The 26,302-nt window shown below is 60.6% G+C and overlaps 4 protein-coding genes and 1 long non-coding RNA gene across 10 annotated transcripts in view; 3 read left to right on the top strand and 2 right to left on the bottom strand.

Annotated features, from left to right (window-relative positions):
• The first annotated feature begins 74 nt into the window (after positions 1-74).
• PPOX (protoporphyrinogen oxidase) lies at positions 75-3,596 on the top strand. Of its 4 annotated transcripts, none has more exons than XM_025043933.1 (12): positions 77-452; positions 565-699; positions 789-937; positions 1,096-1,228; positions 1,491-1,635; positions 1,738-1,928; positions 2,366-2,426; positions 2,582-2,700; positions 2,775-2,885; positions 2,980-3,129; positions 3,260-3,302; positions 3,384-3,596. In XM_025043933.1, the coding sequence occupies exons 1-12, from the start codon at positions 366-368 to the stop codon at positions 3,524-3,526; spliced, it is 1,467 nt and encodes a 488-aa protein (XP_024899701.1). In that variant the 5' UTR covers positions 77-365; the 3' UTR covers positions 3,527-3,596. The 4 variants fall into 4 exon arrangements, with proteins under 4 accessions (XP_024899700.1, XP_024899701.1, XP_006907928.1 ...); XM_006907867.3 differs by having other exon boundaries at positions 79-452; positions 822-937; XM_025043932.1 differs by having other exon boundaries at positions 75-452; positions 2,775-3,129.
• A 93-nt stretch (positions 3,597-3,689) lies between these two features.
• On the bottom strand, positions 3,690-9,014 carry B4GALT3 (beta-1,4-galactosyltransferase 3). 2 transcript variants are annotated; one of them, XM_006907865.3, is made up of 9 exons: positions 8,912-8,995; positions 8,358-8,539; positions 8,057-8,191; positions 7,477-7,750; positions 6,697-6,932; positions 5,954-6,144; positions 5,701-5,823; positions 4,577-4,681; positions 3,690-4,448 (listed from the first exon to the last, which is right to left on the bottom strand). In XM_006907865.3, exons 4-9 carry the CDS (start codon positions 7,733-7,735, stop codon positions 4,175-4,177), a joined length of 1,188 nt encoding a protein of 395 aa, XP_006907927.1. In that variant the 5' UTR covers positions 7,736-7,750; positions 8,057-8,191; positions 8,358-8,539; positions 8,912-8,995; the 3' UTR covers positions 3,690-4,174. The 2 variants fall into 2 exon arrangements, with proteins under 2 accessions (XP_006907927.1, XP_006907926.1); XM_006907864.3 differs by lacking the exon at positions 8,358-8,539 and having other exon boundaries at positions 8,912-9,014.
• A 258-nt stretch (positions 9,015-9,272) lies between these two features.
• LOC112476433 lies at positions 9,273-13,051 on the top strand. The gene is made up of 4 exons (XR_003045077.1): positions 9,273-9,995; positions 11,283-11,480; positions 12,545-12,675; positions 12,856-13,051. It is a non-coding gene; the product is annotated as an uncharacterized LOC112476433 (long non-coding RNA).
• Positions 13,052-14,746: 1,695 nt separating this feature from the next.
• On the bottom strand, positions 14,747-22,585 carry ADAMTS4 (ADAM metallopeptidase with thrombospondin type 1 motif 4). Of its 2 annotated transcripts, none has more exons than XM_025043923.1 (9): positions 20,947-22,585; positions 19,662-19,985; positions 19,344-19,476; positions 18,687-18,857; positions 18,122-18,408; positions 17,832-18,018; positions 17,413-17,588; positions 16,406-16,583; positions 14,747-15,790 (listed from the first exon to the last, which is right to left on the bottom strand). In XM_025043923.1, exons 1-9 carry the CDS (start codon positions 21,571-21,573, stop codon positions 15,039-15,041), a joined length of 2,835 nt encoding a protein of 944 aa, XP_024899691.1. In that variant the 5' UTR covers positions 21,574-22,585; the 3' UTR covers positions 14,747-15,038. The 2 variants fall into 2 exon arrangements, with proteins under 2 accessions (XP_024899691.1, XP_006907924.1); XM_006907862.3 differs by having other exon boundaries at positions 15,403-15,953; positions 16,408-16,583.
• A 2,512-nt stretch (positions 22,586-25,097) lies between these two features.
• NDUFS2 (NADH:ubiquinone oxidoreductase core subunit S2) overlaps positions 25,098-26,302 on the top strand; it is a 7,556-nt gene continuing 6,351 nt past the window's right edge. The window contains exons 1-2 of the mRNA XM_006907861.3: positions 25,098-25,243; positions 25,997-26,103. Of these exons, the coding sequence (XP_006907923.1) occupies positions 25,149-25,243; positions 25,997-26,103 (202 nt within the window). The 5' untranslated portion in view covers positions 25,098-25,148. The remainder of the gene's footprint in view (positions 25,244-25,996; positions 26,104-26,302) is intronic.

Here is a 26,302-nt window from a genome sequence, read left to right as displayed (position 1 = left end):
TCCGCAGTTTTCATTGGTGTCGCCCGGGCCCCCAGGGCCCGCCAATCCGGAAGCAGGAAACGCAGCGCCTGCGCGAGCCGCTGGACGGCGAGTCGGAGGGACCGGGAGGGCTGGGGGCGGGGACCGGGGGTAAGGGCGCCCCGACTCTCGTTAGCGGGTCGCGTGCTGATAGCACGGGTGCGGCCCTTATCAGCCAGCACCGGCTCCTCCCTCGCTTTCTCTCGGCCCCCTCCTGGGTGGGCCCTGCGCCCCGGGTGCCCCGAAAGCAGTCAGCGGCCGGGGCTGGAGCGCGCATCCCGCGCAGCTTCCGGAGAGAGGGATCCCCTGGCCAGCCTGTCCGCGTCGCCGCTCTCCCCCAGGTCCCAATGGGCCGGACCGTGGTCGTGCTGGGCGGAGGCATCAGCGGCTTGGCCGCCAGTTACTACCTGAGCCGGGCCCCCTGTCCCCCCAAGGTGAGTGGCAGCAGGAGCTTCCTCTACAGCCTCCTCCGGTTCCAGCAGAAGGCCGCCCCAGACCCTTCCCCCGGGCTGAGGCCGCGCCGCCGCGTGTACCCCTGGCCCGCAGGTGGTCCTGGTGGAGGGCAGCGAGCATCTGGGAGGCTGGATCCGCTCCTTGCGCGGCCCAGACGGCGCTGTCTTTGAACTTGGACCTCGAGGAATTCGGCCAGCAGGAGCGCTGGGCGCTCGGACCCTGCTCCTGGTGAGCGGCTGTGGACGGCGAGGCTGGGCGGCGTCCCTAGGGGACAGTGGTGGGGGAGGAAGCGTGTTTGGTGGTCGGTTCGCTCTTAGCTTCTCCTCTGTCCGAGGACGTGTGGGGAGCAGGTGTCTGAGCTCGGCCTGGACTCCGAAGTGCTGCCCGTCCGGGGGGACCACCCTGCGGCCCGGAACCGGTTCCTGTACGTGGGCGGCGCCCTGCACGCGCTGCCCTCCGGCTTCAGGTCCAGCCACCACCCCGCACCGCGCAGCCCTCTTTGCCCCAGCCTCACCCCACCCCATCCCCGCCCCCCACCCCGTTTCCAGTCTGCCAGCCTTCCCCTAGGGAAAGGGGCCGAACTAGTGGCATGGGCCCCTCCTCACTGTTCCCTCCTCCGTGCAGGGGGCTACTCCGCCCTGTGCCTCCCTTCTCCAAACCTCTGTTTTGGGCTGGGCTGAAGGAGCTGACTGCACCCCGGGGCAAAGACCCTGACGAGACTGTGCACAGTTTTGCTGAGCGCCGCCTTGGACCTGAGGTGACACTGCCCGGGGGCCCCCAGTCCTTCCCTCCTAGACCAGCTGCAGGGCCCCTACTCCACCCTGGCACCTGGGGCTCTTCTGTGTATTTGGGAATGGCCTCTTCCTCTTCATACCCAGTAGTCCCCAAAACTCGGGGTTGGGGGTGCTTCTGTGACAGTGAGACTGCTCCCCAGCCCAGATGCTCCCCTCTGCCCTCGCTCCTGAGCAGGGCGGGGGCAGCTTGTTCCTTGGCCTCTCAGTGCCATTCTCACCCCCCAGGTGGCGTCTCTCGCCATGGACAGCCTCTGCCGTGGAGTATTTGCAGGCGACAGCCGGGAGCTCAGCATCCGCTCTTGCTTTCCCAGTCTCTTCCAGGCGGAGCAAAGCCATGGCTCCGTGTTACTGGGGCTGCTGCTGGGGGCAGGTGAGGGCAGCACTGGCACAAAGGCGCGGATGTGGAGGACGTGCCCGCTGAGGGGCTGGAGGCAGGGGCTCCTTTCATTCTTCTCTGCTTCCTGCTATGCAGGGCGGAGCCCACAGCCCGACTCAGCCATCATTCGCCAGGCCAGAGCTGAGCGCTGGAGCCAGTGGTCACTCCGTGGAGGACTGGAGAGGTTGCCTCAGGCACTTCACAGCCACCTGACTCGTAGGGGGATCAGTGTTCTCAGAGGCCAGCCAGTCTGTGGGCTCAGCCTCCAGGCAGGAGGGCACTGGAAGGTAAGAGAGCCCCCTGGCATGGAATAAGCGTGGGTTCCAGTTTCCATCTTTGCCTAAATGCTGTAACATGCCAGGGCTGGCGGGACTGGGGGCAGGTGAGGGCAGCACTGGCCTAGGAGCTATGTAAATATGGGCTGCCCTGGGTCTTAGGCCCCATTTGTGGACCTTGCTCCAGGACTCATTTGATCCAAGTCTGTAGACCGAGGTAGTACTTACAAGTGGCCGAGAGGCCGGGGGAGGAACAACCCAGCTGCAGTAAACGTTCCAGAGCGGACACTGGCCTGTCTGGCCCACTTCCTAGAGTAAGAGGGGTGATTTGGGGCTAACTACAGTCACTCTCTATCCTGGACAGCACCCAGTCTCTCCTGCCACTTAGGTGCTCGGGAACCTGAAGCAAAATCCCCATTTGGTCTGTCTCCTGTGTCTCCATCTCTCAGGTGTCTCTAGCGGACTGCAGCCTGGAGGCTGACCATGTCGTCAGTGCTATTCCAGCTTCAGGTAATGGGCTCGCCACCCCCACCTTCCCCAGCCAGGGCGAGGCATGCTGGAGGCACTGGACCAGCAGGACCGTCCCCTGCCCCTGAGCTGGTCCCCTGCAGGAGGCTAGTGTCGGGAAGGGCTGGTGACTAGCCTGCCTCTGCCTGCTCCCCCAGCGCTCGGCGCGCTGCTGCCTGCCGAGGCCTCACCACTGGCCGAAGTCCTGAGAACCATCCGAGCGGTGTCTGTGGCTGTGGTGAATCTGCAGTACCGCGGAGCTCGTCTGCCTGTCCAGGTGACACCGCGGAAGGGGAGACGCGGGCTCAAGTTCACGCCTCCCGGCTGAACCCATCCCTTCCTTTTGTCCAGGGGTTTGGACACTTGGTGCCGTCCTCGGAAGACCCAGGCGTCCTGGGGATCGTCTACGACTCAGTTGCTTTCCCTGAGCAGGATGGCAGCGCCCCCAGCCTCAGAGTGACTGTGAGGAGGCAGCTTGGCCCAGTGGGGGTTCCAGAGAGGTCCCCTGTGGCCCGGTGTTGGGGGCCATGCTGCTCAGTGCCACATGCTCCCCCAGGTGATGCTGGGAGGTTCCTGGTTACAGACGCTCGAACCCGGAGGCTCCGGCCTATCCCGGGACCTGCTCCAACGCCAGGCACAGGAAGCAGCTGCCACACAATTAGGACTGAAGGGGCCACCAAGTCATTGCTTGGTTCATCTACACAGGGTGAGCTGTGACAAATGCCCTTCAGCTCCCCACCAAAGGCCTTGAAGGCAGGGACTGGTATTTTTATTGTCCACCAAGGCCTGGGATATCAATAATAAAATTTTCCCTTTATCTCCTCGTCTCTCCCCAGAACTGCATCCCCCAGTATACACTAGGCCACTGGAAAAAACTGGGTAAGTTGGGAAAGCAGCTGGACTGACGAGGGCCAAGGAAATTTGCCACCAACTCTAACGTTCCTTTTCCCATCTTTCCAGAGTCAGCCACCCAGTTCCTGGCTGCTCACAGACTGCCCCTGACTCTGGCCGGAGCTTCCTATTGGGGGGTCGCTGTCAATGACTGTATAGAGAGTGGACGCCAGGCAGCAGCCCAGGTCCTGGGCTCAGCACCCCATAGCTGATCCCCACTCCCAGCACCTGCCTGCTGGCGGGGAGTCTCTCACCCATGACAATAAAAGTTGCTGGAGGTTGGCCTGGTCTGGACCACTCTGTCAGCTCTGGGCGGGAGCGGGAGGTACGGAGACAGGCAAAGGGTGCCTGGGGTGCGGAGAGCAGGAACAGAGATGAGACAAAGTCCTTTATTAGAAAACATATCAAAATCCCAGCCCCCGGAGCCAGGTCCAGAAGAGGGGGCCACCTCAGAACTGGCAGGAAGTACCTAGGGAGAGGCTCACTTCACCAACACACTTCCTGGTATCCATAAATAGAATAAATATTCACAGGGGTCCTGGGAGAAGCCAGATTGCTCTTCTCTCCATGGAAGAGGAAGGGACTTGGGGTCCAGCCCTGCTCCCACCCCAGGGGCAGGGGACTCCCAGGAGTCATCACATAAAATCATGACATCAAGGATTCACAGTCGTAAGCCCTGGCAGGTGACCCTAGAAAGAGGGACCCCTGGGTCGAGAGGAGCCCGGCTCCGGTCCAGCATGAGGAAGCCGCTGCCCCCAGCCCAGCTCCTGTGAGCTCCCCGCAGCTGGGGGCAGCAGGGGTGGGGAGAGGACACAGCCCCTCTGGTTCAGCTTCATGATTAAGGGGGCAGGAAGGAGGTGTCAGTGTGACCCGTGGGGGGCTGTGTGGTTGGCAGTGGGCAGAGGGCCAGGCCTGGCTGGGGGCCGGCGCTGCAGCATCTCTTGACGGAAGGCCTGGGAGGAACCAGGAGGGTAACGGGGACCAGAGGGAGTCCGGGGACCCCGAGGGTCAGTTCCGATGTCTGCCGTGACATTGGTATAGAGAGGGCCCCGTTCTCGGGCCAGCAGTCGGTATGTCAGTGAGTTCATCCCATCTTGAGTCCAGGAATTCTGGGTCCGGACGAGGAGGTCAAATCTGACAGTAAGTGGTTAGAGGTTAGAGACTAAGACCCGGAAAGGGACCTGGGAGCTTTAGGGTTTTCTGGGCCGGAAGGCAGAGCGCTGAGGGCCCAGTGATGCCCCCGAGCTACCCTCGCCTCCCACCTGTGCGGGTTCTCCTCGTTGCCCTTGTCTGCCCGGTGCTTCACCATCTTGTAGTGCCCCACAGATGTGGGGGGGCGGGAGATCTTCATGCCAGCCAGGCGGACCCTGTGGGAGAAGTGACGGCACCTTGGAGGATCGAGGGTGGAGGAAAGCTGCTGGCAGGTGCACCAGCAGAGCTAAGGCCAGCAAGGGAGGGACCGCACGACTCCGTACACAAAGAACCGTCCCCAGTTAGGCAAGAAAGCCAACTATTTCTAGTCTGTGACAAGTACGAGAAGGGGAAGGTCACCCCAAAAGGAGGAAATGGCTGAAGAGAAGTAAAAGCTGACGCCTCCAGACCCTCAGGGCCCCGTGCCAGGTACCTCGGGCCCTTCGGAAATTGGCGGAGGTAGCTTCGCACCTTCCACCTTGGCTCCCTAAGGGGCTCCCAGGAGCAGCCCTGAGGTCTAAGTAACAGGAAGGGAGCTGCAAACGCGAACTCAGCAGTTCTCATCTAGGAGAGCGGTGAGCGCCTTGACTCCACCCTGCACCCCTGCACCCCCGCCCCACCCCAGTGTTAGAAAAGGGCGGAACCAGCTAATTAGGACCTGCAAAGAAAGAAACCACATTGCTAACACACACAAGCAGGAAGTGAAGATGGCCTGGGAAGGTCCTGGAAGAATGCGATTAGAAATTGCTTGGTGCTTTGCACAGAGGACAAGAATTCAGAGCTGCCATCCCAGAGGACACAAGGGGCAGGGCAGGCAGCGGACCTGGTATATCAAGCCCAGATATTCACACCATAGCTATGACATTGGGTCAGCCGAGGCTGAAGGTCAAAACGCTTCACGTGCTAAAATGAGCTGGCATCATTCCAATGGCGTAAGCTTTGATAAAAAGTGACTCTGGGCCGTGTGGGCGCCTCCTGCCCCAGCCCCTGAGCGAGCGGTCTGGAGGCGACCCTAGTAGAAGGCAGGACTAAACCGAGTCCAGGCCCCGCGCCAGCTCCGGCATCCCATAACGCTCCAGCCTGTTGATCGAGCAGACTAGAGGGTGGCAGATGGGAGCAGCTATGGCCAGGGGGGCCCTAGCGGACAGGGGACCAAGTGAGCGGGGAGAAGGAAGGCAGCGGCAAGCAGTCTGACCTGGCGGCAATGTCGTCATCCTCACCGCCCCAGCCCCAGTATTCATTGGGGAAGCCATTCATCTTCAGGTACTGGTCGGGAGTGAGCGCCGAGACCCCTCCAAAGTACTGGGGGTACGGGAGGCTAGGGAGAAAAAGACCCTTGGGTCCCACACGTCTCCCGGGACCCACAATCCCTACCCACAATCCCTCGGCTCGCCTCTTTCTGCTGGGTGGTGGTCTCCCTGCTTCCCATGCCCTCTCGTGCCTTCTACCTGTATCCAAACTTGTTCATGGCGACAGCAACGTGCCGGGGCCCCCGGGGGTCGCACACATACAGGTTGTGGTCATTCTCCGGCAAGAGGTCCACGTCGTGCAGGAACAGGCAGTCCCACTCTTCGTCACGCAGGGCCTCGCGCACCCCAACATTCAGCAGCTTTGCCCTGTTGAACGTTCCGTGGCCGGCCTGAAAGGTAAGGAGGACCAGATTACGTGGGCAGCGTGGGGAAGGGGGTGCTGAAGTGTCGAAGGGAATAAAGGGGGATCAGAGTGGGACGGGGGCAAAGGGAATGCAGAGAGAGGCAAACTGTCCCGCCCTCTTTCACTCAACGAACTGTTTCTGAGCGACGGGATGTGCCGCATGTGTACACGTTTCTGTTTCACACTGCATCCTGACAACCAACAGCCGTGTGATACAGGCGTGTGCTAGTCGTTACTCTGCCTCATTTTAGGGGGTCAAGTACCTGGCTCCCCGTCACACACGGAATAAATGGCAGAATTAGAATTTTAGTGCAAATCTGTCCAATTCAACATTTTCCCGACTCCAAATTCAACAAAGGAAAAAGCGCAGAGGCGAGTAGGACACTGGCTCCCCCCAAACGGGATGAGAAGTGCGGGGCCAGCAGCGGCACCAGAGTCACAGTCCGGTGCCCTCACAGTCATTGCGGGAACCCGTCCACATGTGAGTATGGTGGCATTCCCTCGAGGTTTACGCACAGGAAAGTCGGGGGTGGGGTACCTGGTGGATGACGTAGATGCCGTAAGCAAGCTGCTGGCGCTGCAGGAAGGGGTGCAGGTGGTAGAGCAGCAGGCGCAGGTGCTGCTCCCGGGCACGGTGGGGCACAATGATGGCTGTGCGGGAGCGGGGCTCACACCCTGCAGGGCGGTAGCGGCCCCCCGCTTCCACCCGGGGATTCCTCTCCACGATCTCTGCCAGTGACGGCACTGGACTAAAGGACACGGACACGGGACCCACTGCCAGACGGAATGACAAGTTAGGGATCAGAGGGTCACGGAGGAAAACAGGACCAGGGGCCAAGGACACGTCTAGCCCTGGTCATCCTGGCTGGGGGCTCAGCAACCCCCAATGGCTCGCTCCGAAACTCACAGTCCTTGAGTCCCCATCACTGGGATGGCTTGGCAAAGTCTGGAAGGTGCAGGCTTCCTGCCCAGCCCACCTTCCTATCTCACGCTCCATCCCTTTCTCCTGCCTCCCTGGGCTGGAAGCTGCAGTAGGGGATGGCGAGGACAGAAGGACTTCCCGCCACCTAACTAATCAGGGCTTGTCCACAAGGGAAGCAAAGTAGCCCAGGCAGGAAGACACCCACGAACGGGCAGGCAATAGGAAGCTGTGGCTCAGCCAGAGGCCGACCGAACCTCCAGATGCAGAGAACACTCAACTCAGCCCGCCTTCCAGTCACCCTTCCAGTCACGTGGCCTCCTGCTCTAAGGCCCCGCCCCGCCCCGCCCCGCCCCGCCCCCTTGCCTTGCCTCGGTGCCTCCTTCCTTCTGCACTCACCTAAGAAAGGAGACCGTTCTGGACAGAAGGGCAGGCCTTGAGCTGGAGGGTCACCTGGTGCAACGGGCACCCCAGGCAGGTGACTGAGGTTACTGTAGACATCATGGGGATGAGAATAGTCGAATGTAGGCCCCTGCTCTCGGCCAAATAGGGCACTGAGGCTTCGAAAGCCCCCCAAAGACAGGTACATCATGACAGCCAGCTGGGAGCCCACCAGCAGGGCCAGCGTGCAGGGCCGCTCCAGCAGCCTCCGCAACATCCTGGGGTTTGAGGCCTGGGGGGAGAGAGAGAGGAGAGTGCTGGGGGGCAGGCAGGAAGGGAGCTCACCATGGGGATGAGGGGGTGCCAAGGTAAAGAGAAAAAACAGGCAAAGAACGAAGTCACAGAAGGAAGCACACAGGTGCACAGTCACGCAGGATGTAACCACTAGCAGCCCTACCACCTGTCACTTCCAGCCCAAGTTTCGGTGTCCTCCACTCCTCCCCAACCCACTGCCACCATCTCCTCTCAGTCCCCACCCCCAGTTCAGAGGAGCCTCTGGAGAACCTCCCTTCCAATTCAAAGAGGGAGAGAGACTCACCTAGGCTCAATCTGCCTTCTTCCAGATCGTGGGGGCTCCAAGGGGTCCCGGGGGAGCAGAGATGTGAGGCATCATCCAAAGTTGGAAATGTCACAGAGGCCAGACAAAGGCTCCAACCAGCACTCCTGGGACCAGCTGGAACAAAAGTGGGCAAGGATGACCAAGCCACCCGCGGAGGGAAAGTGGTTGGGAAAAGAAAGGGGAGGAGTGGGGGAGGCTAGGTCCCTGGCTGTCCCACAGGCAACGCCGGCGTGTCAGGTTAACTCCATACTCACCCATCCCCCACACCAACAGGACCAACCTGTTTCGGGAGTGGGGACAGGGCGACGAAGGGAAATACTACTTTCGCCGGGGGGTGAGGCAGTCACGGCAGCACTGCGGAGTGGTCTCAGGGGAACCCAGGGCTGAGGAGACGGTTCCTTCCCATTCCTCACGAGTCTGGGAGCTAGCTCCGCGGGTGCCGGGAGCGTGACCACCTGGGAGCTGCGAGCAAACACTCCGAGGCGCGGCGGGGAGCGGGCTGGGGCGGCGTCACTACCTCTTCTGCCTCCCCCAGCCCGCCGCTAAAGTAAGCACAGCCAGGGAAGGCCGGGCAGGACCTGCCAGGGTACCAGGGCTCGCTCACCTGGAGGGGTGTGGTCGGCGCTCTGCAGGGGGCACAACGCGAGGCTTCCCGCGCACCCCCATCCCACCCAGCCTCCTCGTGCGCGCGCCCTCCCTTGCTGTGAACCGCCCGGCCTCGGTCCCCGCTTGCACCCGGGCCCCGCTCCCTGCCCGAGCTGCTCTGCAGCCCGTGCCCCGAGCTGCTCATGCTCCCGGTCGCCGGACCTCTCCCCGGGCCTCAGCCCACCACACCTGGTCGTCTGTTTCCCGTCCTCACCGCCACCCTGACAGCCGGGCAGGTACCGCTGCCGCCATCTTGGAAGCGGGCGCGAGTGGGCGGGGCCTCGCGCCACGGGGGCGGGGCTTCGAGTTGCGGGCGGGGCCTCGGCGGGTCTCGGAGGAGGCTACGAAGCAGGCGGAAGGGGCTCGACCCCTGTGGGAGCCGGCGGGGGACCCATCGCACCCGACCGATCCCCGGCGGAGGACCCATCGCACCCGACCGATCCCCGGCGGAGGACCCATCGCACCCGACCGATCCCCGGCGGAGTGCCATCTCCCACTGCTCTGGCTTGTAAAAGCGGCAGCTCAAACAGGACTTTCTTCCCTCGACCAGGCCGGTGGAACAGTTGCTGGCGCGTCCGAAGACTTTACCGTCCCTCCGGGCTAGGTCGGGCGCGTTACTGTGTCAGCGGCGCCCCTGCCCCCTGGTGCCACTTAGTGTCAAAATTGTTTCTTGCCTAGGGTACAGAGATGCTGACTGCTCGGCGCATTGTTGTATCCACACGGTGTCCCCCAAGCCTAGAAATAGAAACAGTTGTTAATAAAACCAGGAAACGGTGCCCGGATATCGGAGTAAAATGGACGCTCCGTCAATATGCAGTATGTTTATTTTGTGGTTTCCACTGCCCCTTAGCATATCGTCTTCCTTAGAAGCAGATGTTCACACTAAGTCACGGTTTCCACCTGGGGAACCACATGGTCTTGTGCGGTGGCGGAGGCGGGGAGAGGGACGTAAATGGTGAGTGTGATGACTGACAGCCCGGAAGCCGCTGTGCATTCACGGTGGAGACGGCAGAAAGGCTTCCGGGAGCAGTCGCAGCTTATGGGAAATCCGAAGGAACTGTCTAAGCACATCCTTCTGCTGTTTAAGATTTTGTTTCCATGGAGCTATTTTACAGCTCTGTGTAGGTAACTGCGTGACGTGCAAATTCTGTCCTATCTGATACAGGTTCAAATAACCCCTTACTGTCAGCATTGTAGGAATCTCTGGGCGGATGGTGGCACCATTTCACGAAAACGAAACTTAGAAGAGGTACATCCGGGGCAAATGGTACAGGTAACAATTTAAACTTTAGAGTCAATGAGTTTGAGGTGCCTGAGGAGGCTCAAAATGAGAAAATACTGGACGAGTTCAGTGCCAGCTTTGAAACCTGTTGCTGTGTGATGTTGAACGATACACTCTCTGGAGTTCATCTGTAAATAAACCCCGTCTCAAGGGGTTTTGAGGTAATTAGTGAGAACGACAGAAAAGTGCCAGCAGACAGCAGCTATTCAATACATCCGAATTTTCACCACAAAGTCAGAGCCAAGCGAAAGCCCTGTTTTTTTTTTTTAAGGGGCTCATGGCGTAAGTGGAAAAGCTGGACTTACACAGATAATGAACTGTGCTCATCCCAGAGGAACCGCCTGCGAGCCTCTGCACCTCCGAGGGGTTCTGTTCTGTAAAGCTGGCTTTCGCCTTCTGCCGCGGTTTCTGTCCACCATGTTCTAACAACTCCCCCACGATCTCCTGGAAGCTCCTGGTGTTTGAGAGCGCTCATCTCTAGTCTATTTCACCCTGGCCACGCCCAGGACTTCGTCATCACCTGCAACTGCTACATTTCTGAAAATAACTTTTAGCGTGCTGGTTTCCACCACAACATCCTGCCTTTCTATAGGCTGAATAAATCCTGGGGCCCCTAGAGGCCCAGTCATGACACACAACACAGTAGGAAAAAACCCAGCCTTGTAATCTAATTTAAAATAATTCAAATCTCTGTTTAGTTCCTCAAGGACACATCAGGGGCACGGGGAGAGGAAAGTGGAGCAGGAGCACATCGTGATGCACATTTAAATGTCTTCAAAACCCTTTCCCTCCCACTCGGCGTTTCCCACCAGGATGGCAGCTTCTCCTCAAAACTGTCCCTTCGAGCCCTGCTCTGCTGCTTACAGTGTTACCCTGCGTTCTCTGTACAGCACTTTGGTTCTGCTCCTCCAGGGAAGAGCCCTGGAGCTGAGCCCGCAAGCAAAAACCCTTCCTCCACCGCCGCCCCGCTCTCCGCCGGGTCCCTGCTTGCTTTGGAGTGGGAGACGGATGCCTCCTCCAGGAAGACTCCCATGACCCCATTATATGCGAGGTGTCCCTCCTCTATCGTGGCACCTGTCACACAGGCCTGGAGTTTTTATCTTACCTGACTGTCTCAGCCACCAGACTGTGAACTCTCTGAGGATAGGGACCATGTCTTCCCTTTTAACATCCCCTGAATGTAACCCAGAACTTTTGGCAGCAAAGTCTACAAAATAACCCATTTTAGATCTGACTTAGACAGTTCATTGGTATAACTATTTTCTCATCCTCATGCAGGAATAGGAAGGGGACAGGCAAAGGAAGAGAATTGAAGAGAAGAGAACCAGCAGGTGTCGACACTTACCAGAAGGCAGACACAGGGCCAAGCCTTTATGTCATGACACCTCTCCAGAGGCAGGTGGTAGTCCACCCATCGTACAGAGAAAGAAACTGAAGCTTGCAGAGATCAATTAACTTAAGGTCACATCACTGCATGTAAGTAGCAAACCTTAGAATCAGTCTGAGTCCAAAATCTGCATCTTCTTGGGTGCTGTGAGAGCGTGATTTGGTTCCAGTTTGTCACCCACTGGCTTATTTACTGAACAAATAAATGGGATAAACAGGCAATTCCAACTGCACCTCCGAGGGGTTCTGAAATTAGGTCATTGAACATCTTTTCCTCAGACCCATTTTCAGGCCAAAATTCTCATATTTCCAGCTTTTCAATGCTGATTTGCATCTACAGTATCAAGAGCACATGCTCGTGCATCTGTGAGGTTGGCCACTTGGATGTCACTGTCTGCCCGTTTGTGTACCTGTGTCCTCCTGGGTCTGTAGGGCCTGTTCCCAGTTGCGCCAGACTGAGGGATGCCTTGCCTCTGCTTGCTGCCCTCCCTCTCCTTCCTAGGACTACCTAAGTGCTCGGGGCCTGTCCCCGCAGAAGGTCCTGCCTGGGGACGTTATTCCGTACAGTTGCTCCGCTGTGCCCTCCCTGCCTGGTTCTGAGCATTTCTCGCGCTGGTGGTCTCCCCCAGCTGCCCAGCGGCCTTGGCTCCCCCCAGCAACAGTAAATGGAGAAGGTACTCCATCGGTTCAGAGCCATCCTCTTAGCCAATAAAGTATTAGCATGTTGGGTTCCACTTTCTCCCCCCTGCCTCTCCCACAAGCCCTCACCAGTGAGATGCTGGTTTTGTCACTTCCTGTCAATCTGGTATTTTCGAAAACAAATACTGCGATACTATGTAGGGACTAAGAAATGGGCTCCAGGCGGAGTGGAAGTGTAGCCATCCCTTGGCACTGCAGAAAGCCAGATGAGCAAATAAATGCCCAGATTCCCTCTGCATTTACCGTGAAGCAGAGAACCCAGGGGCAGGCAGGGCTTCAAGAAACTGGCGCGACTCGGTGACCGCTGCGGCCTCAAACACGCGCAGCACTCCCTCCTCGCGAGATGCTCCCACGCTCCGCTGGCAGTTCTCAGGGGGCAGGACGCTCGTTGCCTCCGCGGCCCCCGCTCTTTTTCCTAGAGCTCTTCACTGTCTGCTCTTTTCCTCTAAAACCAGGTACTGGAAGGTCAGAGTGCCCCCCGCCCCCCCTGCTCTTCCTGTCTCCCCTCCTGTTTGCTCGCCCATCATGGACCCAGAAGGCCACAAGCAGGAAGAGGGCAGCAGAGCCAACCTTGGCCCTGCAGGAGGTGAGCAGCGCCCCCACCCCAGGAGAATGCTCGGACCCCGGACCTCAGGTAGTCTAGAGCCTGAGCAAGGGAGGGACGGCAGGAGGATCACTCGGCCTCCGGAAGGGGTCAGGCCTAGCCTGGGACAGAGGGTGACCGGCACTTCTCTTCGACCATCTTGTTTCTCTCTCCTTCCACCAGTCACAGAGGTGGCCTCTAAACTCAGGCCTTTTCTGGGAAAAACTTTATGCTAGTCAGGACCCTACTCGGTGAGTAAGGGGCTTCTTAAAATGATGCCTCGGAGTCTACGGCCACGCCACCCTGAACGTGCCCAATCTCGTCTGATCACGGAAGCTAAGCGGGGTGGGGCCTGGTCAGTACTTGGATGCGAGACCACCTAGGAAGACCAGGAAGACCAGGTGCTGTATGTGTAAAACAAACAAACAAACAAACAAACAAATAAAACAATGCCTATGAAAGCGGTTTATGGAGTGTGAATTACCATGAGCACTAAAGAAAGCTCAGGAGGCTGTCACACCTCCCTGTCCCTCACGGGCCCCCCAAGACTCACCCTCAGGAACCCTGGGAGCCGGAGCCCGCGAGCCTGGGCTCACAGTCTCTGCACTGTTCATTCGGCCCTTATCACACAGCTTGTGTACACCCCCCTTAAGCAACCCCTCGCCGCGAATGTGGTGGGCTCCTTCTGTCATAGACGGTTGCGTGGGTCCCTTGCGTCTAGGCACAGAGCTCTGCTCGTGGTACCGTGAGCTCACGGTGTTGAGCTCTGTGAACACGACATCGGAGGTCTCGTTTTGGCACCGGGTGAGACAGTGGGAGATCACTTTGACCTTGACACACTCTCCTGTTTCTACCTCCTCCAGCCTGGTGGTAGGGGGACAGCAAGAAAGGCCGGGGCCGGCAGGCGGTGGGGCCACGTGTACTGGAAAGGCCGTGTGTGTGTGTGTGTGTGTGTGTGTGTGTGTGTGTGTGTGTAGGTGGGTTTTTCTGTAGTTACTGAGGGTGTAGGTGCCATCTGGTGGCATAATGTGCAGGTCACCCTGTAAGGCACAGCCAGGCACTCAAAGCCACCACAGCCTCCACGGCCCAGAGTTCCCGCACCAGTCCCAGCAATGATGGCCCAGTAAGGCGACTTTAGTGCCCCGTGCTCCCTTCATCCACCCACACTGCAGGCGCTCCTCCCACACCCCCCATTCAGTCCCTTCCCCAGTCCCTCTCAGTATCGCCACTGCCACTCAAGACTCCAAATTCTTGCAGGACCAGCTCCCACCCTTCCCCGGCCCTGATCCCCCATAACACATACCGGGCTGCCCAAGTTCCTTCTGAAGCAGCCCCCTGATCTGAAGGGAAGCAGACCCGTTTCAGTCCCCCACTGCCCTTCGAGTGCTCTGCCACAGCTGACGCTGGGTTCCCCTCACCGCAGGCCCTTCTCCAGGCCACTCATTTGGCCTCCTGACTGTCCCCTACCAAGCCACCTCTGCCCTTCATATTAAATTCCCTTCTGAAGGCACGGGTTACGCTGGTTGACTCTGGGGATCCTGTTACTCAGCAGTCAGGGGAAGCTCTTGCCTGGGAACAGCTTTTGCTAATTTTGAAAGATGACATTCGTTTCTAACACAGCCTGTGGGAACAGGTGTCGTTACCCCTTGCACACACAGGCCACCTACGGCTCGGCAGCAGCGATCCGCCCAACTCTGCCAGCTGAGGTGAACCCCGACTCGAGTGCAGACCCCGCGGCCCAGCTGCAGAGCTGTCTCTGCCTCCACCGTCTTCACGGACCCGCTAACAGGCTCGTCACGGAGTGCGCCTCTGTCTGCGCCTTTGTGTTCGCAGTCGTGCTCGGAGCCAAGTGTTTATTTTGTCTCCAAGTGGTTGGGGACCTCTAGAGACCAGGGACACAGCCCGGGATAGGTCGTGCCAACCAGAGGAACTGCGCAGGAGGCAGGGGCAGGCAGCGCTGGTGATGCGGCTCTTTGCCATCGCCAAATGCATGGCAGCCGCCGCTGACGAGGAGGTGACAGAAGGGCGATGACTGTCCCCGGCCGCAGTCGCCCGGCACTCACCAAGGCCTGCGCACGGTGCTAGCTCTTTATTTACATTATTTAATCCTCACGACAAAGTTCCAAGGGAGGTATTGTGATTGCAGTTGAGGAAACTAACGTCCAGAGATGTGGAGCCAGGGTGCGCCACACCTGTCCGAGCACATAAATAGCAGAATTCAATTTGTACTTCAAGACATGGCAGTCCCTTACTCCCTGAAGACCTGCCCTGCCCTTGACTCCTCCTTCCCCAGAAGACAGCAGTCAGGGCTAGGAAAGCAGGGCAGGACATACATTGTACACACACAGATACATGCACATGTCCTCTCACACACGTCCTCTCTCTCTCTCTCTCTCTCTCTCTCTCTCTCTCTCTCTCTCTCTCTCACACACACACACACACACACACACACACACACACGGACCACGCGGGCCACGGCCACCACCCTGGATTTCCTGGCCAGGGTGAGGCCTAGCAGAGGTCCGGTTCAATTCCCCAGGACCCCGGCCCTCATCTCCTTCTCTGGCACTAAATAAAAGTGAATAAATACTAAATAAATACAGCTGGGGCCCACTCTGCCTTCCCCCTCCCTCCTGTGACCAGCAGGGCAGAGAGGGCACCCTACATAGGGGACTGTCTCCCAGCCCCTCAGTCCACCATGGCTGCTGTCCAGAGCAGGGGATTGGCAGGGCCAGCCTGCGGCAGGGCGGGGTGTGGGGGGAGGTGGGCCCGGCCAACCCCCACGAGGCCCGGAAGCCCCTGGCTCCCACTAAGTCCAGGCCAGTGCCTGGGAAGGGCGGCCGGGGTGGTGAGGTCACTTGCGGCCGGCCCAGGGCCGCCGCCGGAGCACCTCCAGGATCTGCGCCTTGCGGTGCAGCCAGTCCTGGGGAGCGGGGCGCGCTGGCGAGGGGGCCGCCCGGGGCACGAAGAAGCTGTACCGCAGGCGAGCGCCCCGGGGGTCTGCGGCCACCAGGACCTGCAGCGTCAGGGGCTGGGCCAGCGGCCCGCGGCCTGCCAGGGTCTCGGAGGCTGCAGTGGCCCCGCTGTAGTGAAGGTAGCCTGCCCCGGGCAGCGGCACGTCCGTGGGCGATGGCGCCAGTGTGTAGTCCCCGTTGAGGGCGTAGGAGCCGTCTGGGAGCTTCAGGGCCAGGTAGGGGCTCCGAAGTCCAGGGGGCCCTTGCTGCCGGACCAGGATGTGGGTGGCCCCCGCTGGGATGGTGACCACACTGCTGTACCCATACCTGTGTGGAAGGAGGAGGGGGGGGCTCAGCGAGCACCTTCCAGAATCCCCCAGAACCTTCTGAGCCACAAGTGTGTGCAAGTGTGAATGTGTGAGTGTGAGAGTGTGAGAGAGGTGTGAGTGTGTGTGAGTGTACAAGGGGCTATCTCCTCTGACCCGTGTGACTGTGTCCAGCCTGGATCTGAATACCTACAAATGTGCCTGCCCACTGGCCGCTGGACCTTCACACCTGCTGTCCCCTCACCAAGGCGCCCTTCTGAGCCCTGCCCACTCCTGCTCTCTGTCCTAGGGGAGCCTCCCCTGATGCCCACAGGGCCCCTGCCAGCGGGGCTGACACCTGCTGAGCAGGTGGGACACCGATACGCCTGCCCACTCGTCCATGTTGAGTTCACCTGTCATCCCCCAGGCCCAGCAGTGTCCCGGAGGGCGGGGGAGGAAGTGAATAGCGGACGGACCTGAATTTTCTGAAGGAGCCGGACTGCTTGCTGCAGCTGGAACCATCCCCGCCGCACACCATGCACTTGTCAAACTTTTTTTTGGAGCCAATGACGCGGTCACAGCCAGCATGGATGCAGCGGCCCTGGACACAGACCGAGGAGCTGTCGGGGGAACAGGGCGTCCCGTCTACCACCTGGAGACAAGAGAAGGGGAGACACGAAGGGTTGCCCCCCAGTCAAGAGGGTGTGGTAAGCCAAACAAGACCCATATCCCACCAGGGAGAGGCTGTGGGTGCAACGGGGAGAGAGCTGGGAACATCGCAAGGGACAATAAGCAGGATGACAATGACATGATAAAAGCCGCCACCTTTAGAGCACTCTCCGAATGGGACATTGTGCCGAGTGCTTTGTGAGCATGAACATAAATCTCACGGCCACAACTTGGGCGTTCTAGAGATAGAACACTGAGCTTCAGAAAGATTAGGGACTTGCCCAGTGGTTAGAGCTGGCAAGCGAGCCCAGGTGGGAACTGCAGCACCAAGCCCTAAGCCTCGATGGCACCGTCCCAGGTGGACACTAGAGGGCAGCCGACCCGCAGGAGTCCCTCCAGGGTTCGCTCTTCCTTCAGCCCTCACCCTGCCGCCTTGCCACAGAGAGGGCGAGCGTGGACATCCCTGCCTCCAAGAGGTCTGTCCAGAGGGACTGGCTATCCATGAGCTCACTGAGGCACCACTGCCATCTGGCAGAGGAGCCCATGGGAATGGGGCCGAAGACTTGCCCCAGAGACCACACGCCTGCATTGTCACGACAGGGACCACCGGAAGATGGGGAGAGGGACAGAAGCCGAAGGAGATGGGGCAGCTCCCCGGTGGGCAACTTATGCAGAGTCTGGGGCTTGTTTTCCAAACGGTCCCACGCCCCGACCCCCACCCCTGGGGCGGGCCTGGCACCGCCGTGGGATCGCCAGCAGGGGTGCCTACGAGAGTGTGCGGAACAGCCAAGCTGCAGCACCCCAGGCCTCACCCGTGGCTCCAGCACGTAGTAGTAGCCCAGAGCCCGGGCCTGGCAGGTGAGTTTGCACTGGTCCCGGGGGCCCACGCCCACGTAGCGAGGGGCCCAGTCCATGGGTCCTGGAAAGCTCTTGAAGAGGTCAGTGCGGTGGTTGTAGGCAGCACACTGTTCTTCACGGAAGGTCAGCGCTGCAGGGGCAAAACGGCCAGTCAGAGCCGCCCCCTCGTCACACTGCCCACCAGCCCTGCACCTTGCCCCTCGCCCTCCAGACAACTGGCACCTGTCCCCCTCACAGACTGCCAGGGAGGGCTCCTGGAGGGAACCAGCTGCACAGCAGGGACAGTCAGCACCTCCTCGGTCCCCACACGCCAGGGACACCCCTTCCTGCTCGGCTGCACCCTCCCGAGGGCCCCGTCCCCCCCACCCCTTACCGGAGCCACCAGGGCAGTCCTGAGTATTGCAGGACCGGAAACGGGTGTGGCGGCCCTCACAGTATTTGCCACCGTTCCGGGGGGCGGGCCGCGTGCAGTCCCGGGAGGAGAACTGGACACCGCCCCCGCAGCTCCGGGAGCAGTCGCCCCAAGATCCCCAGTGACCCCAGCCACCAGCCTGCGGAATCTGCAGAAGCACAGGATGGAGAGGCAGGATGAAGATGCTTTCTCCTGGGCTCAGGGCCAGTCCCACCCCAGACCCTCCGCCCCACCCCGGCCCCGGATCTCACGTCGAAGTCCCGGAGCTGGTCCACGTGGAGGCAGCGGCCACCCATGCAGGCCTGTGAGGGCCCGCAAGAGGTGCCATCTGCCCAGGGCGAATGCTTGGTCTGGCACATGGCGTGACCGTTGAGATGACCAGAGCACCAGAGGGCAGCACAGGGCGGTGGCAGCTGCGGACAATGGTGTGACTCAGGCCCGAAGGTCAGCTGGCACTGGCGGTCAGCATCATAGTCTTTGCCAGGGAAAGTCACAGGCAGACGCAGGGGAGCCTCTGGCTGGTCTAGGAGACAGTGCCCTGGGAAGGGGGGCAGGGGTACAAAGTGAGCAACGGGAGAAGGCGGCATTCTAGCTTGCCCGCTGAGCGCTTGAGCCCCCTGGGGCCAGATGGACGGCAGGATGCAAACCCTAGGGCTGGAAGAAGCTTTAACTAGTGGTGGCAGTTTTACTGGGTGCTTATATGTGATGGGCCTCAGCACCTCACCTCCTTTCGCCAACTACAGAGCTGCCGAATCGGCTTCTAGTCAGCAGCCCTGTCCGGGGAAGGGGAGTACAAAGCGGGGCAGGCCTGCTCACCGTAGCCATTGTCCAGGAAGTCAGTGATGAAGCGGGCACTGCAGGGGGACCAGGGCTCCTCAGGGTCCACATGAGCCATCACAGGGGCCATGACATGGTGAGAGGTGCCCCCAGGCCCATTCAGACCCACACATGGCTTTGAATTGTCATGCAGCATGTTGAAGACGTGACCTGTGAGAGCAGAGGCCATGCTAGGGTCCCAGGGTCCCGCTCCTGTGCCCTCAGGGGGCTGCAGGTTCATTACAAACCTGGCTGCAGCCGTGGGTGGTCAGATCTGTCTCCACCCTGCTCCAACTCACTTCTTGGCTCCGAGGGCTGCTCAGTATGCAGCCGCCATTGCTGTCTCCCCTCCCCCAGGTGCACTCAGGCCCGGTCCCCACCCAACGCTCCCAACCCACCCATTCTGTCCTGACTCTTACGAATAGCATCTGCCAGTACCTGTGCCATCCCCAACACATAAGCAGTTCACGGTAGGTTTCCACCCGCTACCTCGTTTAATAGACAAATCAAAGGGTTGTCCACACCCAGAGCAGAGGCGGGTGACAGCCTGGGACCTAGGCCTGGGAGAAGGAGGAAACCCCCGTGCCCTCGTCTGCACCTGGGGAGCTCACGGTTCCCTCGCCTCGGCCCTGACCCTGTCTCCTCCACCCGCCTCACCCAGTTCGTGAGCAGCAGTGAAGGCCGACTGCAGTCCGTCGTCCTCCACGACAGCACAGCTCCGTGCCGGGTCACACACAGTGCCCACGTCGGCCATGCCCAGGGTGTCGCAGGTGGAGACCCCACACAGGTCCTGTGGAGCGGTGGTAGGAGACGCATGAGGGACCCAGAGCCCATCGGGCTGGGACAGAGCAGGGGGGACGCTGAGCCTCCTCGGGGCCCAGGTGGCAGCGGTGACGGGGCTGGGACCGCGGCGTCGCCCTCAGCAGCGGCCTTCCTGGAGCCGCATGGCAGGGTCCGCGGTGCTGGCGGGCTCACCTGCCGGGTGAACAGCACAGCCGTGTCAAAGTGGTCGGGGTCCGAGTCCTGGGGCGTGTTGAGTCCTTGCTGCCATGTGCAGAAGCTGCGCAGCGTCTGGGCCGCACTGGGCCCCACCTGGGGCCCTTCCTCGCCGGGCCCCAGAATCACTAGCCGAGTCACCACCAGGTTGACAGGGTTGCGGATGCTCGGGTGCTTGAAGGCCTTGGCTGCCGCCGCCATCACTGTCAGCAGGTAGCGCCTCAGTCCGGCGCCATGGAAAGCAGCCATCTTGTCGTCAGCCACCACCAGGGTCTCCACGAACCTACTCAGGGAAGCGAAGCGCTAGAGAGAAAAGAGGACAGGAGGGTCCTGAAACAGCCTCCTTGACCAGGGGCCACCCCCACCCCCCGCCCCGGAGGCTTCCTGGGTCAGCTCAGCCTGGTCACACACGTACCCCGAGACTGGGCTGGTGCCTCCCCCACCCCCAAGCGCCAGGGCTTTGTAGTAAGTCTGAGAAATCAGCTGTTGGTTGAGAGCAGGGGAGGAGGGGGTTGCCACGTGCTAGGGCGCCTGGGCCCCGAGGTGGAGAGCAGCTAGCGCTGCCTCTGGGAGGGACCTTGGGGCCCCCAGGCCTGAGCATGGCTGGGGCCTGCAGGACTGGGGCTACAGGGCTGGGCTGCAACGTGTCTGCCCTGTGTGGTTGGAGGAACACTCAGTCAGCAGCCAGGGCCGGGGCCAGGTCTCAGCGTGGCGGGTGTGGAGGGTGCGTCTGGTCTGCATTAAGCTGGAGAGGCGGGGTGGGGGTGAGGAGAGGACGGGGCCCCAGGCAGCCCAGCCAGTCCCGGGACGGGGCTGACTGGGACAGCGGACTGCTGGAGAGGAGGTTGGGAGTGCCTCCCCTCCCCGTCCACTCCTGCTGGCTTGCAGTCCCCAGCACAGTTTTGGAGGCAGCATCAGAAGCCAGAAGCCAATCCCTGGGGCCTCAAACCTCCCTCTTGTTGCTGCTGGGGAGTGCAGGGCGGGGGGCGGGTAAAAATCAAATTTGGGGCACAGGAGAGAATCAAGTCCAAGTCTGTCAGAGAGCGCTGTGGCCGAGGCCGGTGGCAGTCGGGTGCCGAGGCCAGGCAGGAGCTGGGCGGGGAGAGGGAGCGGCCATCCGCAGCGGAGCCTCCGGGCCACCTCTGGGAACCCTCCTCGGGGTGAGTGGTTGCCAGGGGAGGCCAGGCGGGAAGAAGCCGGGGATGTGGGTGGAGGGGGTGCGGAGGGGTCAGTGGCACAGACTCCGTGCGTGCGGGACGCCTACCTTGGCTCTGCGGGGGCTGGGGCTGGGGCTCCCAGAAGGAGCCTTGACGCTGCACATGGGGCCTCGGCCACTGACGGGACTCTTCCGGCGCAGGATGTGCGCCCCGGGCCCCCCGGCGGAGTTGGGGGCGCCTCCCTCCAGGGGCTGGATGTGGAGCTCGGTCCCTCGATACTGCAGCACCCCTAGCAGGGCTGCCCCGTCCCAGTGCAGAGATGCCACCGACTCAGGGTCTCCGTTGATGGTGCCAGTGAGGTAGGTGCCCGGCTCGGCCCCACCCAGCAGCTCGGGCGCCTGGCCCAGGTACTGAACTGTCAGCCCCTCGACCCGCACACCCGGGTCTCGCTCCAGCTCTAGCAGCAGCGTGTCCCCAAAGGCGGGCAGGCGGTACAGCAGTCTGGCAGGATCGCCCGAGCCAGGCAGGACGCTGCCGTTGAGCTTCTCTGGGAACACGACCTCCTCCTCCTGGCTGGCCGGCCGGGCCAAGGGCAGGAGGGCGGATGCCAGCAGCAGCAGAAGCAGCCTTACTGGCCCGGAGATGGGCACGGTGGGGAGCAGCCGACGGGGGCGGGCGCCCCACGGCCAGCAGCTCGCCAAGCTCCTCCCGGGACACAGGTCCGTCAGGGACATGGCACTGCGGCTGCAGCTGGGCGAAAGCGAGCCGTCCAGGCACCGAGTCCCACACGCACTGGCTTTTCTCTGCAGCCCGGGGCTCAGACTAGCGCCAAGGTCAGGGGCAGTTTCCAGAGGAGCTGGGACTTTCACAGATGCAGAGAACTAGGCCCTCGGCTTAGGAGAAGTGCCTGGTGTCCTGGCTCCTCCCAACTTCCCTCCCAAATCCCTGTCTCCTGCTTCTTTGTCTCTTCCTGCCCGTCCCCTGCAGCCTCACTGGCCTCCCCTCTGTACGCCTTCAGACCCCGGCTTCGCCTCGGTGCCTTCGTCCCTGTCCGGCGCTCTCCCCCAGTCTATGTGTCTGTGGGTCTCCCTGTGGGTTCTTCCCACGGGCTCTCCCCGCCAGCTCTTTTAAGCATCTTGAGCCTCCGTGATTGGCTGAGCTGGAAGCCAGTCAGCCAGCAGCTCTCCGGGTGGGACTCAGATGGGTGTCTCATTCCTTCCCAAAACCCTAGTTTTTGTCTTCCTTGAAAAAAATGGGACTTGCCCAGGGGAGGAGGGTCTCTAGCAGCCGGATGGAGGATCATAGGCGCTGGGCCAGCTGATGACATCGCCTTTTCCCGAACCCCACGGGAGGCCCTCCGCCACCTCTTTCCCAATTTGGTGGACAGAGCCCCACGAGGGGCAGGAAGTCAAGAAAGGGCCCGGCCGACACGCACAGAAAGGACCAAGGTCTCAGGAGAATTCTGGCCCGGCCTCCAGTTCCTCAGGGCTCCCCCAGACCGCCCTCTGCCCCTAGGGGCTGCTTTCCAGGCTGAGGAGAGAGCGTGGGGACAGGTACAGAAGCCTCAAGAGGGCAGACAGAGAAAGCAGCTGTTGGCAGTGCTGGGGAGTCCGCTGCCCAAGGCAGGGCGCATCTGCGGAGGAGGGGCCCCGGGGCGGCCGAAGGCTGTGCGGGAAGCGAAGGACTTTAAGCTTTTACAGACCGAGGCTCCAGGGTCCCTTTGCCCCTTCAGGCTCCCCCTTCCTGAGTTGCCACTACCCGCCCCTCCGAAGTCTGCAACAGCCATTCCGCCTCCATTCCCCCGGGCTCCCCTCCCACTTCCTGACTCCCCGTTTCCCTGGCCCAGCTCCCAGTCTCTTACCCCAGGCTCTTGGTCCTGCTCCCACCCTGAGCCCTCCCCCAGCCTCCAGTGCGGAACCCAGAGCCCTGGGCCAATCCTTGTCCCTCGGAGGGAATCCCCACCTGGCTCCCTGCTCTGGCCCCACCTTCCCCTGAGAACCCCACAGTTCCTGGAATATCTAGTCATGTTTTATTTCTCATTCTCTGGTCAAGGAGAGGCTAAGGCACTGTGTCCGTAGTAACAGACACAGGAAGCCGCGCCTGAGGTGGGAGAGTTGTGGGGATGGCGTTAGGCAAAGGACGCGGAATCACTACCTGGGTTCTGGGCTGCAGGGGACTCAGCAAGGCGGTCGGGGGGTGGGGGGGCTCTCAAGGCGAGGGAGGAGAGAGCTCGGCCAGGGGCCACGTCTGCTCCCCCGAGCCACAGCCACGCCTTTCCCCAGGAAATCCCTAGGAAGGGGAGTGAGGTCAGCAGCCTCCTTCCCTTCCCAGACAAGGACCACCTGCCCCTGCCCTCCATCGTCCATTCACTTTGCCTGGGCACCTCCCTTTCCCCACCCCCACCTCATATCCGTCAGAATACTTTCTTTCCCCATCCCTTCCTGCTCAGGTTGCTAATACCTGCCCTGTCGCCCACTGCTTCCTGTATCATCTGCCCCCCTGTGACTGCCAGACCCACCTCTTGACACCCACCCACACGCCCTGACCCTGGTCCTAAGTCAGGGTTGGGGCTGCAGGAGTAGACAAAAGATGGGGGAGGAGCAGGGGCAGGGGCAAGAGGCGCTGTCACCAGGGGACTCTCATTGCCCCTTTCCACCCCCCATCTGAGATGAGGACAAAGGGGGTGACTAAGCGGTGAGAGACAAAGGGCCTCAGAGTCACAGCAGCAGTGTGTGGGGGTGTTGGCAGCAGGGAGAAGACACAAAAGATGCAGTGTCCCAGGCAGCCCCCCAGGGCCAATCCTGACTTCTCCCAGCTGGATGGAGGCTAAAGAATGCAGCCTCCCTACCAGCATACCTACTGTGCTCTAACCAGAGGGGAGAACACCGAGAGAAGGTGGGGATGAGGGGCAGGAAGGCAGAGCCTCTGCCTGGCTCTGCGGGGGCTGCTCCATCTACATAGGTCCCAGTCAGTTCCCACAGCCAAGGATATGACCCCACCCTTTGGGACGGTTCCCACTAGGTCAACTCCCAGGCTAGAAGTCTGGCTTTCTCTATTTTTGCCACAGCTAAGAATTCCCTGTCTCTGCCACTCTCCTGATCTGTCTGTCCCACCCTGCTGCAATGCTGGTGGGCTGTGTCCCAGGGACCCTGTGTGTGGGGACCCCAGGGAAGGCCTCATTCCAGGCTCCGAATGGGAGAGACGTGCTAACGCCACGGTGGCCCAGCTGGCGCTGGGCTTGCAGGAGGCATACAACAGGAACCAGCCTCCAAGTCTGGATAACTCTTTTTTCCCTAACACACAGAATTAGGATCAGACTCCTGGTGGTAACTGCATTTCTATGGCTTCAGCCAGGACTGAGGCAAGGACAGAAAGAAAGGATGTAAGCTGGTGCGACATCTCTAAGGGCACTTCCTGGGTCTGAAAACCGGTAGGTGTTGGGAGCCTGGCAGATAAATACCAGGGTCACCCACCGCTGGGGATTTTGGCCCATGTGCCTAGAAGAACCAAGCGGCACTCGGCCAACCAAGAATGGAAGGAGCTTTATTTACGTCGGGGGTTCAGAGGAGTCACTCTCCAGTCTGAGCCCCGCAACAAAGGCAGGCAGGCAGTTTTACACACTGATTACTTCTGCATACCTGGCGGTCTTCTGTTTGGCACTCGCGGGAAGGGTGGGGTTCCAGGAACAAAGGAGGTGAGGTGAGTTCCTCCGGGACAGATTCCTTTACACCCCCCATCTCACCACAGGGACCGCCCGGCCCATCTGGGGTGGGGCGGCTACAAACACACTGCGGCCGCCCTCATGCTGGTGGCCTTGGCTCCCTACCCTTCCTTCGCTTCGGTTGGCAGAACTCTCCGCCCTGCCCAGCCCCGCTCGGGCCCCGTTCGCAACCCGTTCAGACATCTGGAAATCGGCTGGCTCCAGCTGCTCCGAATCTTGGACTGGAGATGGGGAAGTCATTGGCAAAGCATGGGGCCACCCCAGGAGGGTGGGCTCACGCACGGCCGCGGGGAGCAGGCACTGCGCAGGGCCGGCGAGCGAGCGCCAGGCGCGTGGCTGTCCCTGGCAGGAGTGGCAAGTCCCTCTGGCGCTCGCCTAGAAGAGCCAGCCAGGAGTGGTGGGCACAGCCGCTCTCACTATCCGCTATTTAAGCCACAAAGGAGCCGCATCTCAGAAACCGGATGTTGTCAGGCCCGGTCGCCCAGCCCGCCAGCTTCCAAGATGGCGGCTGCGTCGTGCCGATAGGCGAGAAGCGGCGCGCGGCGGTACTTCCGCCCGGCCCTCTTCCCAGGGTCCGCAGCGGGTAAGATGGCGGCGCTGCGGGTTCTGCGCGGCCTGCGGGGCGTTGCGGCCCAGGGGCTGCGGCCAGGGGCTGGGGGCCGGCTGCCGATTCAGCCTAGCAGGTGAGACCCGGGGCAGCCCTCGATGCGCTGTCCCCGAAGCTGGCGACTCCACGGGCCCTGTGACCCCCTAGGGAAGAATGACCCGGGCCTGTGACCTCTCGCCCAGGCGTGCTGTCTCGGGCTCCAGGTGCAGTGGCGCCAGCTCGGGCCGAGGAAGGAGGGTCTTGAGCTCTTTCGGCCAGGAGTGAGAGCAGGTGGGGGTCCAGCCCCCGAATGTTAGCGATCGCGTCACCCTCCGCTTCTGCTCTGCTGCTTCTCCCGAACCCCGCCACGGGTAGGGGGCGGCTGGTGAAGCGTCTCCTTGGAGACTGCGGGAAGAGGAAAGCCCCCTGACGGAGCTGGAGAAGGAACACAAAGACCGACCCCGGGTTGGCTCCGATGCTCCTCCCTGGTCCTTGAGCCGAGCCAGGGAGCCAGTGTGTGCTCCCTTTCTGTCTTCAGTTGACCTTGAACAGACACCTTTCTCGCGTTCATATTCACCAGGACGGGAATATGAATGTGATGGGTATTTGAAGGAGCCAGGATCCCAGTCTTGCATGCCCAGGGGCGACGGGTGAAGTGCTTCTGGGAGTACCTTAGTAGGAGTGGAACCTGTAGAGTTTCAGCTTGTTCTGCCGAAGCTAATCTTACTCTGTCTTAGCGGCTTGGCATTGAGGAACCACCCTTCCCGGTGTCTGCTCACCTGAGAGTGAATGGGAAGGGGAGCCGAGTACTGTAAAGCCCTGGGTCTGGCATCTGTCTTTGACTCCCTAGAGGTGCTCGGCAATGGCAGCCAGATGTGGAATGGGCAGAGCAGTTTGGGGGAGCTGTCATGTACCCCACCAAGGAAACAGCCCACTGGAAACCTCCACCTTGGAATGGTGAGTGTCCAGGGCCCCATCCCAAGCAGACTTATTTTGTTATGTTTATTTATATTTATATTTGTATACACACAATTTGCATTTCAATAATTATTTTTTTAAATTTTATTATTAATTTCAAGTACATAATACATTGGTTAGACATTTATATAGTTTATAAAACGATCCCCTAATTGCTCTTTCCTCTGGCTCCACTTAG

This window comes from Pteropus alecto, unplaced genomic scaffold, assembly GCF_000325575.1.
Source record: "Pteropus alecto unplaced genomic scaffold, ASM32557v1 scaffold101, whole genome shotgun sequence".
Classification (NCBI taxonomy): Eukaryota; Metazoa; Chordata; class Mammalia; order Chiroptera; family Pteropodidae; genus Pteropus; species Pteropus alecto.
Note: the sequence above shows the minus strand (reverse complement) of the source record. Positions and strands in the feature narration are given on the sequence as shown.